This window comes from Euleptes europaea, chromosome 10 (genome assembly GCF_029931775.1).
Source record: "Euleptes europaea isolate rEulEur1 chromosome 10, rEulEur1.hap1, whole genome shotgun sequence".
NCBI lineage: Eukaryota > Metazoa > Chordata > Lepidosauria > Squamata > Sphaerodactylidae > Euleptes > Euleptes europaea.
The window spans coordinates 11,356,225-11,374,674 of NC_079321.1; the positions used below are offsets into that span (position 1 = coordinate 11,356,225).

Below are 18,450 nucleotides of genomic sequence, written 5' to 3' on the forward strand. Positions count from 1 at the left end.
TAATATGCCAAGAAGTAGAGAGAGTCGTTTCAATCACACAAATCTGCAGCTGTCTTCAAAGGGGGAAATGAAATTTCAGAATTGGATGCCACTAATCTTTCAGGAACTGGTTCCGATTTCAGAAAAACATAACAGATCAGCTTCTGAATTTAATGAAAAATGGTATATGCTTTTTAATTATATAGCTAAGAAACAGAAGTCAAAATGACAAAGAAATAGAAGTCAAAATTACTAATGTTCAAGAACAGTAAATGCATATTAAAAGATATGAAAATGTAATGATGATATGGAGAAGTCAAAAAAGTTAATAATTGGAGGATAATTTTATATAAGCTCTAATACAAGGGAATGATCTCATGCAATAGGTTTTTTATGTTTATTGTTAGTATCTGCAATGTTGGGGGGGGGAGAAAAAGAAAAAAATGTCCCAGAGGAAGGGCGAGAGAAAAATAATAAAGACAACCTTGCAAGTAAAATAGACAAAAGCTTCCTAGCCTGCTTGTACGAGCCAACCTGTCCACTCTTCTGAAGGCCATTCTTACTCACAACTGACTTGGTGGTGAGCGGTTCACACCTGATGCACGAAGGCCCCACTACTTTGCCACGTGCCAGGGAAAGTGACCAGTTCTCCTGGAAAGAGACTCACTTCCCACGGCCATAGGCCTGTGCACACCCTGTTCAGGCAATCAAATTCACTTTACGGAATGGAAATCAGGAAAGGAAGCTAATTAAATTGCTATTACACAAGGCTTGGGTGTGGTGGCAGGCACATTGCGCACCTTTCTTTGATGTTATTTGTCAAAAGAGGTGTGCCCCGGAGCGGTTAGTACCGGTCTGTGCTGACCAAAGGTCCTGAGAAAGGCAGGCTCAGATGGCAAAACACCGAGAGGGGATCCAAACGTTTTTTATCAGTGGCATCTAACCCCTCAAAGATTAGCTAAAATTAATCAAGGGGTTGTGCTGACCTGGATTGCCCAGGCTAGCCTGATCTTTCATCAGATCTCAGAAGTTGAGCCTGGTCAGTTTTGGGATGGGAGACCAGCAAGGAAGTCCAGGGTCGCTACGCGGAGGCAGGCAATGGCAAATCACCTCTGAACGCCCCTTGCCTTGAAAACCCTACAGGGTCGGTATAAGTCAGCTATGACTTGACAGCAAAGGGGGGAAAATCAAGGTGTTATAAGTGATTGTGAGATTTGTGGAGTTGCTGACTCAAACTTTATACAGATGTGGTGGAGATGCAGAGCCGAAGAATACTGGAAAATGATTTCTAAGATATTTTTCAAGGAATATGTAAAGAGTTTCCTTTCCCCTCAAAATGTTTATTCCTGAATTATGTTGACTTTCTTCCCAAAGATACTTAAGAATTTGTTTTAAAACCATAACCTCTGCAAGATTAGTCTTTGCTGGAAACTGGAAAAGGAACATGCCAGGGACTGAACCTGGGACATTCTACATGCCAAGCAGAGGCTCTACCACTGAGCCACAGCCCCTCCCCACATTTAAACCATCTAACATGAATGATATGAAGCACGACAGCCCTGACAATACAGATAAACAGACTATATTTACATATGGGGGATTTTTTGCATGGGAATTTTTCCTCTCCGCATCATTGAATATGATGCAAAACATGATCCACGATTCTCTAGTCTGCCTACAGTCAACTACCACCCATTTTTAAAAAGGGGAAGCCTGCACATAATTAAAGCAGCACTTCTAGATCCTTGGATGTATCTGCAGGTCACTTCATGCAAGACTACAGAGCCACTATGGCATAGAGGTTAGAGTGTCGGACTAGTAGATGGGAGACCCGGGTTCGAATCTCTACTCGTGCCATGGAAGCCTTCTGGGCGACCGTGGGGCAGTCACTATCTCTCAGCCTAACCTACCTCACAGGGTTGTTGTGAGGATAAAACGAGCAGAAGAAAACGCTTTAAGCTGCTTGGGGAGAAAGGCAGGGTCCGAATGGATTAAATAAATGAAATAAGATTTAAAGATGCATTTCACTGCACCAGCAGGTAACCTCTTTGGCCAATACAGGCGCCTGCTCCATTAAGTTTCCAAATTAAGTTTGGCATATGAGCTCTGACACCCAAGATTTGAGGTGGATCTAAAAATAAAGCGGTTAAATTAAACCGGCTCCGCTTCCAGAGCTGCCAAGTTTAAGCAGGCACTACCAGTGACTGGAAAGCCAGCTGTCTCCAAGGGGGTGTCCTGCACGCTTTGCGGATCACATCCTGTTGAGGGAGACTGCAGGTCTGTAGAAGCGCGCGGTTCGCTTTTACAGAACTGGTAGCATTCAGCCAGGTAACTGTACCCCGGACACACCACGCCTAAAAGTAGACTGTGACTCAGAAGAGCAAACTATTTTATTTTCTGCTGGTGACACCTGAGGATGTTGAGATGCAAAAAAAGAAAACATTCAAATTAACCCTGCCTATGGTACCGAGCCACCGCAACCGACCGCAATTCAGCGCTGCAAAGGAAACGGAAAGCCCTCCAAGTTCTGTAATGAAAAACAAACTCCCTGCAAACCACAAACAGGCAGCGCCATAGCAACAGGGCAGCTCGGATCCAGGGCGCCGATCGGGGCATTTCGACAGGTCTGAAACCATCAGATCCCCACAAAAAGAAGAGGCACGATTTCGACAGCTCGTTGGCGCAGATGTGATGTTGCTGGCACCAGGGCATAAAAAAAGCCACTGCTTATAGCTCGGCAACCACTGAAGGACTAGGGATTGTTCCGTTCCCAAATGGTGTCCAGGGTAAGTGCAAAGATTTCAAAGGCTTGACGCTTCTGTGAAAGCCCTGGTGGGAGATAAACCTGGTTGATTTGGGGGGGGGGGCATCAAGTCACAGCCAATTTAAAGTAACCCTGTAGGATTTTCAAGGCAAGAGACGTTCAGAGGTAGTTTGCCATTGCCTGCCTCTGCGTAGCGACCCTGGACTTCCTTGGTGGCCTCCCATCTAAGTACTAACCAGCACTGACCCTGCTTAGCTTCTGAGATCACAAATGATCGGTCTCGCCTGGGGCATCAGGACAGGACAAGAGATGAACAGATGTGGTGTGACATTGCCTACCTCTGCGTAGCGACCCTGGACTTCCTTGATGGTCTCCCACCCAAGTACTAACCAGGGCCGACCCAGATTAGCTTCTGAAATCAGACCTGATGGGTCTAGCCTGGGGCATCAGGACAGGACAAGAGATGAACAGATGTGGTGTGACATTGCCTACCTCTGCGTAGCGACCCTGGACTTCCTTGATGGTCTCCCACCCAAGTACTAACCAGGGCCGACCCAGATTAGCTTCTGAAATCAGACTGATGGGTCTAGCCTGAGGCATCAGGACAGGACAAGAGATGAACAGAGGTGGTTTGACATTGTCCACCTCTGCGTAGCGACCCTGGACTTCCTTGATGGTCTCCCACCCAAGTACTAACCAGGGCTGACCCAGATTAGCTTCTGAAATCAGACCTGATGGGTCTAGCCTGAGGCATCAGGACAGGACAAGAGATGGTTTGACATTGTCCACCTCTGCGTAGAGACCCTGGACTTCCTTGGTAGTTTCCCATCCAAGTACTAACCAGGGCTGACCCTACTTAGCTTCTGGAATCTGACAAAATCAGGCTGCCCTGGGCTATCCAGTTCAGGGTTGAAATACACACGGTTAACAGACCAGAAAGGGGAGAGGGGAAATTTCAGCAGGAGAAGGGAGGAAGGAGTTGGGTCCCAATCTTGTACAATACGGTCTACCAGTGTGGCCCAATGGTTACAGTTGGAATAGGCCCTGGTTCAAATCCCTACGCTGCCACAATGCTTGCCGAATGACCTGGGGCCAGTCACACACTCTCAGCTGCACCCACCTCACAGGTTTGTGGTGAGGGGTAAAATGGGGAAGGGAGAACTTTAAACCTGTCCCAAGCTCCTAGGAAGAAGGGTGGGATAAATATATACTAGACAGAGAGATGGTGGCCTGGTGTAGGCATACCTCATTCCATGGAAGGCCAACAATACGGCATAGAGGCGAATTCCTCTGATATTGCCTCCTGGCATTGGTGGTCAGGGGTAGACTGCTTCGGAATGCGGATGTTCCCTTCAGTCACCCATGGCTAACAGCCACTGATTGACCCATTCTCCATGCATCTCTCTAATCCCTTATTAAAGTCATCTATGCTTGTGGCCATCACTACACCCTCTGGTAACTAATTCCACATTTTGCTCACTCGAGTGAAGAAGTAAAAATGCATTAGGGCTTTTGAACATGGGTCTCCTTCTATCTAAAGGTTCAGCTCCACACTCCGTTTTTCAAGCAAGGCCACTGCATAATGCATAAAAATGCATAAAGTACTAGAAAAAATGGATACTAGTCATGATGCATACCTATTCTCTCCAGGATCAGAGGAGCACGCCTATTGTATTAGGTGCTGTGGAACACCTAATAATAATGTTGCTGCAGTCGTCTTGTTTGTGGGCTTCCTAGAGACACCTGGTTGGCCATTGTGTGAACAGACTGCTGGACTTGATGGGCCCTGGTCTGATCCAGCAAGGCCTTTCTTATATTCTTATGAAGTATTTCCTTTTGCCCGTCTTGCTGCCCATCTACTTCATTGAGTGCCTCTCAAGTTCTAGTATTTTGTGAGGGGGAGAAAAAGTTCTCTCTTTTCACTCTCTCTACCCCAGGCATAATTCCAGAAACCTCACTCACGTCCCATCCTCCCATCTTTTTCCTAAACGGAAAAGCCCCAGACTCTTCAGCCTTTCTTCATAGGAAAGGCGTTCCAACCTCTTATTCATCTCGGTTGCCCTCTTTCTGCTTCTTGGCTGGAAAAAAACTACACCTTTGCTTTTGCTCCTGGTGGGGAAATCTTACCCCATATTTTTCAGCCGGGGGGGGGGGGAAGCAACTTCTGGGTGTTTTGAAATTTTATTGTTATTATCTTTTTTGGTGTGTCATGCAACCCCCCTAATTTGAATAATACTTTTTATAGGATAGGGTAGGGGGTGTTGGGTTTGGGTTTGTGGAACTAAGGGGGTGGTGGCCCGAAACGTTTGGGAACCACTGCCTTAGATGGAAGGAGACCCGGGTTCAAAAGCCCAGCCAGCCCTTAAGCGTGCAAAGCGACCTCAGGGACGTCACACAGAGAGACTAACCCTGCCTCTGATTCACCACGACCGTACCTGAAATAATCTTCAAGTTGCCTAGAAAAGGTAACAGAAAACACGCGTGCAAAGAAACAAATCAATTGTGGTTGGTGTATGAAACATGCATGCACCTGGATGACGGTTTGCACTTTCCCAAAGCACGTTTTTTTTTAAAAGCAATACCCCAAAGACGGCCAGGATCAACCGCTTCCCAATACCACCCTGATATATTTCTCCCTTGGCTGGGAAAAAACAGGTAATTTCCTCTCCTCTTTCCTCAGCCAACAACGTTCCGCAAAACGTTAACGATTTTTTTCCTGTTCTCCAGAGTGTGTTAGCTCTTGTTTCCAGAGTATTGACGTAGACTCATAGAATCACAGAGTTGGAAGGGACCACCAAGGTCATCTAGTCCAACCCCCTGCACAATGCAGGAACTGCACAACCACCCTCCCCCCACACCCCCAGTGACCCCCACTACATGCCGAGAAGATGACCAAGGTGAGTTCCCTCTCATCATCTGCTTAAGTAGCCAGATGTTTTTAAAAGGTGGGAGGGACACGGACACAACTGCAACCCAGCCCCTTTCACACAAAAAGTACTAAAGTGTATCCCATTTTTCTTCTGTCTCGTATTGCTGAATCACGGCAAAAAGCAACATGCAAAGGATAAAGGAAGGCAGCAGCAGGTTTTGCCTGCTGTTCAGACAAGCCCTGGGATGCTCAATTGCCAAAGACGACCCAACCTAACTGATGAAACAGACTCGTTTTCTCTCTTGTCTGTTACCGTCTTCTGCATATAATCAAAGTTATCTACAAATCAGTGCAGAGATGCAATCGCAGGACAGGAAGAGAGCTCAGCTGCAAACAAGGGAATTTCGGCTGGGTTTTTGGAGCCCGACATGGCCAGACTTGAAGAACGGATCACTGCACTGCGCTCCATCCAGCCGTATACGGAGGGGGGGGGCACAGATGAGTTTGCAGATGGAATCCCGGTGCCGGGGCTGTCCAATATTTAAGGACAGGGTCTCCAATCCTGGCCAGCAACTGATTTCTACCAGGCAGTCATATTTTAAACTGGCCAAACAATGCCCCCCCTCCCAATTCTACACACTTGCTTGAACTCCACTGAGGGAGGTTCGGGCCTTCCTTTGGGCCCCTCCACTTGGCAGAAAAGGGTAAAATTTTTAAGGGGCCTTCAGGATTAGGGATGTGCCTTGATGCTGAAGCAAGGGGGGGCCGGGCATTCCGGATCGAAACCGAACCCCTGTTTCTCCAGAGGCCTAGTCCTACAGTGCCATCCTAAGCAGACTGCAATGGACTTGAAAGGGTGCCAGTTTAGGACAGCGCTGTCAATCTAGGGACGTGAATATTTTCTATAAACGGTGGAAGGATTAAACCTTCCCTTAAAGAACTGGGGGGCAGCCCTAGCGCCCCCCCCCTTTGCCCAGAGTAGGAACCGCTATGCGCACCAACCCCTCTGGGGAAACCCAATGGCAACAGCAAGCAGGAAGCCCGGCTGAAGGCAGAGGGTGCTCTTCGGTGCTGGGCTGGGCACAGGGCGATTGGCCCCAGCCCCGGGACGGACTGATCTCTAGGGTTGCCAGGTCCCTCTTCGCCACCGGCAGGTTTTTGGGGTGGAGCCTGAGGAGAGCAGGGTTTAGGGAGGGGAGGGACTTCAACCCCATAGAGTCCAATGTCCAAAGTGGCCCTTTTCTCCAGGTGAACCGATCTCTATCGGCTGGAGCTCAGTTGTAATAGCAGGAGATCTCCAGCTGGAAGTTGGCAACCCTACTGATTCAGTGCCCACTACAGCGGGGGTGCAAGCAAAGCAGAGGAGTCTCTGTTCCCCATCCCACTGGGAAGTGGGGCTGAGGGGCAGCCCCCGACCAGGGTTTACAGCGGGCGCCTCGAAACTGATGCTAGTCACCAAGGAGCAGGAGAAGAGACAAGCAGGCTGAAAGATCTTAGGAAGCCACACGCCCACAACCCTCCGTGGGTTGCTTGGGGAAGCGCCACAAAAGGAGGATTCACCTGGGGTCGGCCCCCTGCCAGATTCACACACACACTAGCTTGACCCATGTTTGCCTAAGGAGGATGCCATGAATAGCCTTGGTCCCAAAGATGAGGTCATCGTTATTCATGACATCATCGCCGGGGATGCTCAGGCACAGCCCACCCCCGCCACCCCGGGCTGGAGGCAGGGTTGCCAACTTAGGGTGGGGAAATCCCTGGAGATCTGGGGGTGGATCCGAGGGAGGGCTGGGTTGGGACAGGGGAGGGACCTCTGTGGGGTCTAGCGCCGTAGTATCCACCCCCCCTCCCCAAAGGAGCCGTTTTCTCCAGGGGAACGTGTCTTTGCAGCCTGGGCACCAGTTCCTGGTAGGGTTGCCAGGTCCCTCTTTGCCATGGGTGGGAGCTTTTTGGGGGGGGGGCGGGGTTTGGGGAGGGGCGGGACCTCAACGCCATAGAGTCCAATGGGGCCCTTTTTCTCCAGGGGGACCTGATCTCGAGGGCTGGAGGTCAGTGGTCACAGCAGGAGATCTGCCACGACCTGGAGGGCGGCGACCCCAGCCGGAGGGGTGGCGGCGCGGCGGAGAGCCCCCCAACCCCCGGCCCCCTCCCCACTCACCAGGAGGAGGCGGGCCAGCCAGGCGGCCTCGCTGGGGCAGGCGGCGGCGGCCCCCATGGCTGCCGGGGGGCGCTGCGTGCGGGGCGGCGAGGGGCGCGCCTCATCTAGCAGCCCCGCTGCCCCATGGCCGGGCAGGGGACGGCGGAGGAGGAGGAGGGAGGAGGCGGCGAGTCCGGCCGGCGCAGCCTCGGGGCCCGCAGCGGCAGCCTTGCAGGCGGCGGCGGAGGAGGAGGAGGAGGAGGGAGCGGCGCGGCCGGCGGCCCATCGCTGCCCGGCCTCGGCTCGCTCGCTCGCTCGCTCTCGCCGGCCGGCTCCGGAATGGCCAGGCGGGGCGGGGCCGGGGACGGGGCCGGGCAGGGCGGGCGGCGCGCACGTGGGGCCGGGCGGGGGCGGGGCCCGCCGCCGCGGCCGCCTTTGTGGCATCACCGGGGCCCCGCCCCGGCGCCGCGCCCGCCCCCCGGCGCCCCCTGCCGGCCGCGAGTCTGGCCGGTCGTCGTCGGCTGACTCGCCGGGGAACCCGGCAGCCCGTTTGGGAAGCCCGCGACCGCGGCGCGGGGAGGAGGCTTTTCCACAACGCTTTTTAAAAACATCTTATTTTTAAGACGCTGCAGAACGCGAGATAGCGAATAATAATATTTTGATATGATCTATTCAAATGTAATCTCTTAAAATCGTTTTAATATAATAATATTTTTAATAGGCTGCCAAACGCTAGACAGAGAATGATAATATTTTGATATGATCTATTCAAATGTAATCTATTAAAATCGTTTTAATATAATAATATTTTTAATAGGCTGCCAAACGCTAGACAGAGAATAATAATATTTGGATATAATCTATTCAAATATAATCTGTTAAAATAGTTTTAATATAATATTTTAATATAATAATATTTTATTTTAATAGGCTGCGAAACGCCAGATATATAATAATAATATTTAATATGCTCTATTAAAATATAATCTATTAAAACGGTTTTAATATAATATTTTAATAGAATAATATTTTATTTTTAATATGCTGCAAAACGCTAGATATATAATAACAATATTTTAATAGGATCTATTAAAATATAATCTATTAAAATAGCTTTAGTATATTTTATTTTTAATATGCTGCAAAACGCTAGATATATAATAACAATATGTTAATAGGATCTATTAAAATATAATCTATTAAAATAATTTTAATATAATATTTTAATATAATAATATTTTTTTATTTTTAATATGCTGCAAAACGGTAGATATATAATAATAATATGTTAATAGGATCTATTAAAATATAATCTATTAAAATAATTTTAATATAATATTTTAATATAATAATAATTTTTTTATTTTTAATATGCTGCAAAACGCTAGATATATAAACGGCAGTATATAGATCACGATGGGTAGCCATGTTAGTCTGCCACTGTGTTTGTTAAGTGCCATAGAATCATAGAGTTGGAAGGGACCGCCAGGGTCATCTCGTCCCAACCCCCACACAATGCAGGAAATTCACAACCACCTCCCCGCCCCCGTCCCCCACACCCAGTGACCCATACTTCAGGCCCTCCCTCTTATGATCTGCCTAAGGTTATAGAATGAGCTGCTTAAAAACCTCCAGCCAACAAAGATCAGTTCACCTGGAGAAAATGGCCGCTTTGGAGGGTGGACTTAAGGTTGCCAGGTTCCTCTTTACCATCAGCGGGAGGTTTTGGGGGCAGAGCCTGAGGAGGGCAGGGTTCGGGGAGGGGCTTCAATGCCATAGAGTCCAATGGCCAAAGGGGCCATTTTCTCCAGGGGAACTGATCTCTATCAGATGGAGATTAGTTATAATAGCAGGAGATCTCCAGCTAATACTTGGAGGCTGGCAACCGTAGGTGGACTCCATGGCATTATACCACAACAAAGTCCCTCCCTCCACAAATTCCGCCCTCATCAGGCTCCACCCCCAAAATCTCCAGGTATTTCCAAGCCCCAGTATGTATTTGTGACCACTGAAGAAGGCCCATAGGGCACAGGGCTGAAACATGTTTGGTGGTATTGTTTCTATGGCTTTCTTTGTGGACTATCAACTTTGAGATACTCATTGAGTCAGGTTTAATGTGGTCTTGTTTGTATATCATCAACTTTGAGAAAGTCATCTATACTATATTGTATACTGATGACTTGCTCAGTCCCGTGGCTTTCAGTCTGAAGGCTAAATTGAAGGCCTATGTTTGTTAGGATTGTATTTTAAGTGCCCTGCATAAGAAATTGATTTATTTTTGTTTAATTCGTTTTATATTGTTGTTGCTCAGCCTTCGTGGTACACAGTACCGAATTTGATTTTGGGGTAGGGTTTCTGGTTAGAAGAGGAGAAAGATCCCATCAGACTAGGCATGGCACTGCCTAACCGGTGATGCATTCACAAAGCAAGGTACAGAAGCCCTTACAACGAAAGCCTTTCAATGGGACGAGAGAAAGAGAAGGGTTCATTTCATAGTGTGTTAAATGCCGTCAAGTCGGTTCCAACTCATGGCGACCCTATGAATCCATGTCCTCCAAAATGTCCTCTCTTTGACAGCCTTGTTCAGTTCTTGCAAATTGAGGTCTGGGGCTTCCTTTATTGAGTCAATCCCATCTCTTGTTGGGTCTTCCTTTCCCCCTGCTGCCCTCAACTTTTCCTAGCATGATTGTTTTCTCCAGTCTTCTCAAAATACCATAGCCTCAGTTTAGTCATTTTAGCTTCTAGGATGGGTTCAGGCTTGATTTGATCTATAACCCACTGATTTGTTTTTTTGGCGGTCCACGGTATCCATAACACTCTCCTCCAAAACCACATTTCAAAGGAATCTACTTTCTTCCTATCAGCTTTCTTTAATGTCCAGCTTTCATTACCCTTGGGCTGTTCATGTTTCTCAGGCAAACATGCTTTGAATCACAGTAATCCCTTTGAGGGCAAAGGTTTCACAACCTGGCTTCCATTGTCTCCTTCTGGAGAAATGAAACTAGAGCCATGCCATCTAAGTCAACCGCTTACATTTTAAATCAACGAGTTAATGGTTGGTTTTACCTGATTGCGTGCTCCTGTTGGTGACAATGGTCGAAGGAACAGTAACTGGATTGGATTGGGGTTAATGGTTTCCCCAACTAATCCAACAATGGATTTAAAGTGTTGTATGATGCTTTTCAGTACAAGCATTTATTTACCCATTGCTTCTCTCACCCAGGGCCAGGGAGTGTCTCTCCCGGGACACTGACAAGTCTAAAAACAGAGTGCCTTTCCCTTCAGGGCAGTGTTTTATTCTTTACACAAATCTATGCAGAGGTGATGGATTTATGACAAAAGTAATCTCCTGAATCGTCTATGATTTCTTTCATTGGGTAACTGGGGGGGGGGGGAAACATGCTGGGATCTCTTTTGCTTCAAAGCAGAGGAGATTTCTTTTTAAATAGGTGAGTCTTCCTTTGACAGTTGTCAGTTTGCCGGAGGGTGGGAACTGAACAGTGGTTGTCAAACTGATAATCCTCAGCATCCTGAGTTCCCATTTTTATCTCACAACTGGACAATCTGGATTAGAACATCAGTCTGCAAACCTATATTTTTGTCACGTCTGCACTCTGAATATAAGTTGCTTCTTCTTTTTTTGCAAATGCAGCCGACTTTTGGTGACCCCCATCAGGTTTTCAAGGCAGAGACGTTCAGAGGTGGTTTGCCATTGCCTGCCTCTGCGCAGCGACCTGGGACTTCCTCGGTCTTCTCCCATCTGAGTTTTAATCAAGGCTGACCCTGCTTAGCTTCAAAGGTCTGATGAAGAAGAGTTGTTTTTTATATGCTGATTTTCTCTACCTTTTAAGGAGAATCAAACCAGCTTACAATCACCTTCCCTTCCCCTACCCACAACAGACACCCTGTGAGGTAGGTGAGGCTGAGAGAGTTGTGAGTAGCCCAAAGTCACCCAGCTGGCTTCATGTGTAGGAGCGGGGAAACAAATCCAGTTCACCAGATTAGCCTCCGCCCTTCATGTGGAGGAGTGGGGAATCAAACCCGGTTCTCCAGATCAGAGTCCACCACTCTTAACCACTACACCATGCTGGCTCTCATGAGATCAGGCTAGCCTGGGCCATCCAGGTCAAGACTATCCAGGGGCAGGGGTTAGAGAGACAACGTTCTAGAGGCCCATGTAGCCAGGTAAATCCTGTCAAGTTTTTGATATGATTTTGGGGTTAGGTCTGTCTGGTCGGTGACCCAGAGAAAATAGTGGTCTGGGAGCCTGTACTGGCTTTTAGAAACCCTGATCCTCCCCTCTAAACGCCCCCCAACAAAAAGTGATTGTATTCTAAGAGGCACACTATCTCAGAACAAGAACAATAGGGATGTTTCCTCTTCTCCAAGATGTAGGCCAGTTTCTATTGAGGCTGCCTCTTAACTTGACATCATTTCTGCATCCCAGCTCCCAATACAAATCTCAGTTATTAGTGCCAAAATCCACAGTGTGCATCACCCAACCGCATAAGCTCTTTTTATGCCAGAATGGGGTCAAATCCCCACTGTGCCATGAAACTCACTGGGCGCTTCTTAGACCAGGCATTTTCTCTCAGCCTAAACTACCTCCGAGGGTGGTTATGGGGCTACAACAAAGGAAGAATCATATTTGCCACCATGGGCTCTTTGATGCAAGGGCGGGATAAAAAAATGGATAGATAATTTTTTAAATAAATACATAAATTGCTGTATGGTTACTTGCATCATAATTAGGAAGCACAGTTTTCCGGCACCTTCCTCTTTCCCATGCATGGATAAGGAAACGTCAGGAGTGAAGCCATCTTTCGTTTCCCCGGACTGGGAGTACCTTCGAGTCCCTCTCAGTTTTTTAGTGCTTCATCATGAATAGGGTTGCCAGGTCCCTCTTTGCTACCAGCGGGAGGTTTTGGGGGTGGAGCTTGAGGAAGGCGGGGTTCGGGGAGGGACTTCAATGCCATAGAGTCCAATTGCCAAAGCGGCCATTTTCTCCAGGTGAACTGATCTCTACTGGCGGGAGATCAGTTGTAATAGCAGGAGATCTCCAGCTAGTACCTGGAGCCTGGCAACCCTAATCATGAACCCTAGTAGAAAGAAACCTCTTTGCAACTGCAGCTTCAGCCTCCCGTTTGACACGGCCAGCGGAGCGCGGAACTGTCTCTGGGGCGGAAGCATCACTGCCCTTCCGCCAGGGGCGAAAACCTCACGCTTCAGCTGCTGATGTTTGCCTTCCATCTGGGTCACTGTGTGAGCCAAAGATAAATATTACAGCTTGGGATCTCGGGCCGCTTTATTTTGCACTGCTTAACAGCCGGTTTTACGACCTGGAATTAATGGGGTAAGCAACTTGGCAATGATACAGGCTGTATACTGAGAGACTCATAGGCCACCAAGACAGGTAAATCGGTGTTCAAAACAAGCGGCCCTCCTGTTGGAAGCACCATAGGGTGTAATCATCCAGGAAGTAAACCAGGGCATAGACAGAAAGATTCATCCAGGTTGGAAAATACCTGGAGATATTGGGGGTGGAGCTTGAGGAGGGCGTGGTTTAGGGGGGGAGGGACTTCAATGCCATAGAGTCCAATTGCCAAAGCAGCCTTTTTCTCCAGGTGAACTGATCTCTGTCGGCTGGAGATCAGTTGTAGTAGCAGGAGATCTCCAGCTAGTACCTGGAGATTGGCAACTCTATTCATGGGGGGGAATCTTTGTCCATATAAATAGCACAGAAAAGAGAAGGCAGGTAGACAGCCAGGCTGTCTGTGTTTTCCCAGCCTCCTCTCACCAGTTAGGGTTACCAGCTCTGTTTTGGAGATTTTGGGGGTGGGGGCAGACAGGGCAGGGTTTGCGGCGGGACCTCAGCAGGCTACAATACCATAGAATCCACCCTCCAAAGCAGCCGTTTTCTCCAGGGGAACTGATCTTGGCTGGAGATCAATTGTAACAGCAGCAGATCTCCAGGGCATTGGCAGCCCTATGTCCAACGGTACAGTCCAGGACCAGTTTAGCCACCCGCTTGCATTCGAAATAGATGTTCTGGCACTTTTCGAAGGAGAGCTTAGGATGTATATAGCATCAATGCAGCTGGCTCTCCAAAGCCAGATGGGAACAGTGCCAGTTTTCACCCCCAGGCCTTTTAGAATTAACATTTTACAAGGCATTCTGTGTTAGTGCGGCTGAGGGAATTCATGATTAGACTTTCAGATTAAAAAAAAAAACCACCCTGAAACAATATGGAATAACTATTTCATGTTATGGTTCAAGCCTGGTCCTTTTTATTTTCCCACCCTTCCTTTTATAGTAGAACTACAGAAGTAAGAAATTGGCTGGGAGAGCCAGCATGGTGTAGTGTCGGGCTTAGGGTAGGGGCTGTGGATCAGTGGTGGAGCCTCTGCTTGGCATGCAGAAGGTCCCAGGTTCAATCCCCGGCATCTCCAGTTAAAGGGACTAGGCAGGTAGGTGATGTGAAAGACCTCTGCCTGAGACCCTGGAGAGCAGCTGCCGGTCTGAGCAGACAATATTGACCTTGATGGACCCAGGGTCTGATTCAGTATAAGGCAGCTTCATGTGTTCATGTATAGGACCTGGGAGGCCCAGGTTCGAATCCCCACTTTGCCATTAGGGTTACCAACCTCCAGGTAATAGCAGAAGATCTCCTGCTATTACAACTGATCTCCAGCCAACGGAGATCAGTTCCCCTGGAGAAAATGGCTGCTTTGGCAATTGGACTGTATGGCATTGAAGTCCTTCCCCTCCCCAAACCCCGCCCTCCTCGGGCTCTGCCCAAAAAAACCCCCACTGATGGCGAAGAGGGACCTGAACACCCTATTTGCCATGGAAGCTCGCTGGGTGATCTTGGGCCAGTCACATGTTCTCAGCCTAACCTACCTCACAGGTAGGGTTGCCAGCTCCAGGTTGGGAAATGCCTGGAGATTTTGGGGGAGGAGCCTGAGGAGGCCGGGGTATGGAGAGGGGAGGGAATTCAATGCCATAGAGTCCAATAGCCAAAGCGGCCCTTTTCTCCAGGTGAACTGATCTATATCAGCTGGAGAAAATGTTGTCATGGCGGGAGATCTCCAGCCACCACCTGGAGGTTGGCAAGCTTAGTCACAGGGTTGTTGTGAGGATTAAATGGAAAAGAAGGAGAACGATGCAAGCTGCTTTTGGTCCCCTTTGGGGGGAAAGGCAGGGTAGAAATGAAAGAAATAAAGATATTTGAACTCTTCTAGAAACATTTTTTTTACCACTTAAGAGGGCACACAACTGGAATCAGTAATTAACCCGTGCTTGGAACATCTCCCCCCTTGCCCGGTTTCCTAAAATACAGGTCTGTGCTTGCCCCAGATTAGAAATGCCAAATGCTTGAAACTAGGGTTGCCAACCGACTTGAAGCAATGTCGGATTGAATATTGAAGAAAAATTACCGTGATTTGGACTTTGTAAGGATTTTGATTGAACACGGGGCTGAAGAAAGCATCTTGAAACGGCTGTCCCCCATCTCATTCTTTTGGATTATACCATTCTTTGGATATCCTACTTGAACTGGGCTTTTTAACCATACCATAAGAATAACTGCACACTTGCATGATTTGCGTTAAGAATATTTGTACACCTTGTATGACTGACATTAAGAAGACCTTGTATATATGTATTATAGTAGTAGGATAGTATATGTTGTTGTGTTGCACTTTTTGTAACTTGTCCTAATCACTAATAATAATTTTGTAATTTTGTACCTTGGCTGTGCTGATTTCCAAACCTGCAAGGTATAGGCACAGTGATGCCTTTGTTTTGCTTAACCTCCAGGTACTAGCTGGAGATCTGTTATTACAACTGATCTCCAGGTGACAGAGATCAGTTCCCCTGGAGAAAATGGCCGCTTGGGCAATTGGACTCTATGGCATTGAAGTCCCCTCCCCAACCCCGCCTTCCTCAGGCTCCACCCTAAAAACCTCCTGCCGGTTGCAAAGAGGGACCTGGCAACCCTACTCGAAGCAGAAGTTTCAGTCTTTAAAAGGCCTGGCTCAGAGCCATCCCAGTCAGAGACACGCCCTGTGGAAAAAGTCTTTTGTCGTCTAGCTTCGGATTGAAGTCTCCCTAATTAACGATACATGTTTTAATGATGAGGGCTGAATTTTAATTGAGGATTAAAAAAAAATCCCCCAGTACCACTTCCTTTCAAGGTCAGGCTGTTATCAAAAAGAGATCAGCCGGGAAGCGGGAAGAATGGGGAAAGAATGCACCACCACCACCCAACTTCAAGCTCCTCCGTTTCATTGACGCTCACAAAAGATTGATTCTTCTTTGAGCGGGGAAAAGCACATTCTCCCCGGAGATAAATATGATTGTTGCAGAAATCCTTCACATTAAAGGTGACTTTTATAGATGTTGCACCATTATTTATTCATGCATCGGCAGGGCATGTCACGATAGGCAACCACATTCTCATCAATTAAACATAAATGTTGCTTCAATATGGCTTCCGTCCAAGAATGGATCCGGAGAACAGGAATGAAGAAGAAGAAGAGTTGGTTTTTATATGCCAAGTTTCTCTACCACTTAAGGCAGAATCAAACCGGCTTACAATCACCTTCCCCTCCCCACAACAGACACCCTGTCAGGTAGGTGGGGCTGAGAGAGCTCTAAGAGAGCTGTGACTAGCCCAAGGTCACCCAGCTGGCTTCATGTGGAGGAGTGGGGAAACAAATCCAGTTCACCAGATTAGCCTCCGCCGCTCATGTGGAGGAGTGGGGAATCAAACCCAGTTCTCCAGATCAGAGTCCACTGCTCCAAACCACCGATCTTAACCACCACACCACGCTGGCTACGGAAATAGCTATCCAAGCCTATTGTATGCTTCTCATTTGCGCTTGCATTCTCTCTCTCGCCATTACGTTGCAGCCGACCTATGGCGATTCCATAGGGTTTTCAAGGCAAGAGACATTCTGAGGTGGTTTGCCATTGCCTGCCTCCGCATAGCAACTAGGGATGCCAACGTCCAGGTGGGACCTGGGGATCTCCCAGAATTGTGGCTCATCTCCAGGCTACAGAGAAAATGGAGCTTTGGAGGGTGGACTCCATGGAATTGTACCCCACTGAGGTCCTTGTCTTCCCCAAGCTCCATCCCCAAATATCCAGGACTTTCCCAACCTGGATCTGGAAACCATATCCCCCATCCCCCGCCAGTGGCCAGGGAGCACCTGGCAACCCTACTAGCAGCCCTGGGTCTCCTTGGTGGTGCAGGGGAGTTTTACCTGAGGTTCGTTGCTCGCTGGACCCACACTTTCCTGTTGGGAATCTATGCTCCAGCAGTCTCCAAGCTCAAACCAAGTCCCTGCCCCTTTAAATGCTGCTTTGTAATTGGCTTATTTTGTAGCGCTTACTGTGACAGAAAATCCCCCCCCCCAAAAAAAACCAATTGCTGCATAAAAAAGCATTTTAAGAACAAAAAACAGAGCAATCTGAAAGGGGGGGTGGAATCCAAGCCTTAGTTTTAAAAAGCCTTTCTTCTGCTCAGAAAGAGCTCCCAGGAAGCATTTGAATCCCCGCCTCTTTACACGCTGCTTTGTGATTGGCTGTGAGAGAAACCAAGCTTGTGTGTCCAGGGCTTTGCCTTACGCGAGGAGATTTCACCTGAGCTGAGCTCAGGGGAGAAGGAAGAATCGAGTTAACAGAGGAACGGGAAGGTCCAGGATTTGTGAGGGCTGGCAGTGTGGCCATCTCTAATGGAGGGAAAACTCATGCATAACTCCAAGGAACAACCGAGACAGACCGGGGGTGAACGTGAGTGAAAGTACGCATGCATAAACGACCTCAGATAAATGGAAGAAAGGAAACTCTGTCCACAAAGGAAATGTTTGTCTACCAACACCTACAAAGAGTGACAATAAGACACACATCTTATCATTATGATTAAGAAAAAGCAGAATACAGTGTTTGGGAAGGCCAATAATGCAGTACATTTCTCATTTCTTCCCCAAGAGAGGCCCAGCAGGTATACAATCTTGAAATGTAAAACTGATGCTCAGCTGGATGAGATCTTGGAAGTCTGTAACTGGCTCTCCAGTCTCTCTAAGCTTTGGAAACAGAAGCCACAGGGAAGACATTTGGACTGCAGTCAGGATGCTTGAGAGATCCAGTGTGGTGTAGCGGTTAAGAGCAGTGGTTTGGAGTGGTGGACTCTGACCTGGAGAAATGGGTTTGATTCTCCACTCGTACCCATGAGCAGCAGAGGCTAATCGGTGAACTGGATTTGTTTCCCCACTCCTACACATGAAGTCAGCTGGGTGACCTTGGGCTAGTCACAGTTCTCTTAGAGCTCTCTCAGCCCCACCTACCTCACATGCTGTCTGTTGTGGGGAGGAGAAGGGAAGGTGATTGTATTCAGTTTGATTCTTAAGTGGTAGAGAAAGTCAGCATATAAAAACCAACTCATCATCATCGTCATCATCAGATCGGCCTTTGTTAAGCAGGGTCAGCCTTGATTAAAACTCAGAATGGGACAAGATTGAGGAAATCTGGGTTATTTTACATGTCATTTGCTTCATTTGGCTGTGTGTAGGTAAGTCTTTAGTTCCTGCAAACCGCAAGGCAGAGTTTGGAAACGGCCACAAGCGGTCTCATGTTTTCCCCCAGCAATGCAGAATCAGAAAGAAAACTAGGTCACGGTTCTAATGCGGCAACTGGAAG

At 47.9% G+C, this 18,450-nt stretch overlaps 1 protein-coding gene across 1 annotated transcript in view; it reads left to right on the forward strand.

The window, feature by feature from the left end:
* Positions 1-6,040: 6,040 nt before the first annotated feature.
* CD2AP (CD2 associated protein) overlaps positions 6,041-18,450 on the forward strand; it is a 113,824-nt gene continuing 101,414 nt past the window's right edge. Inside the window, exon 1 of the mRNA XM_056856843.1 lies at positions 6,041-6,133. Coding sequence (XP_056712821.1) covers positions 6,041-6,133 — 93 coding nt within the window. The remainder of the gene's footprint in view (positions 6,134-18,450) is intronic.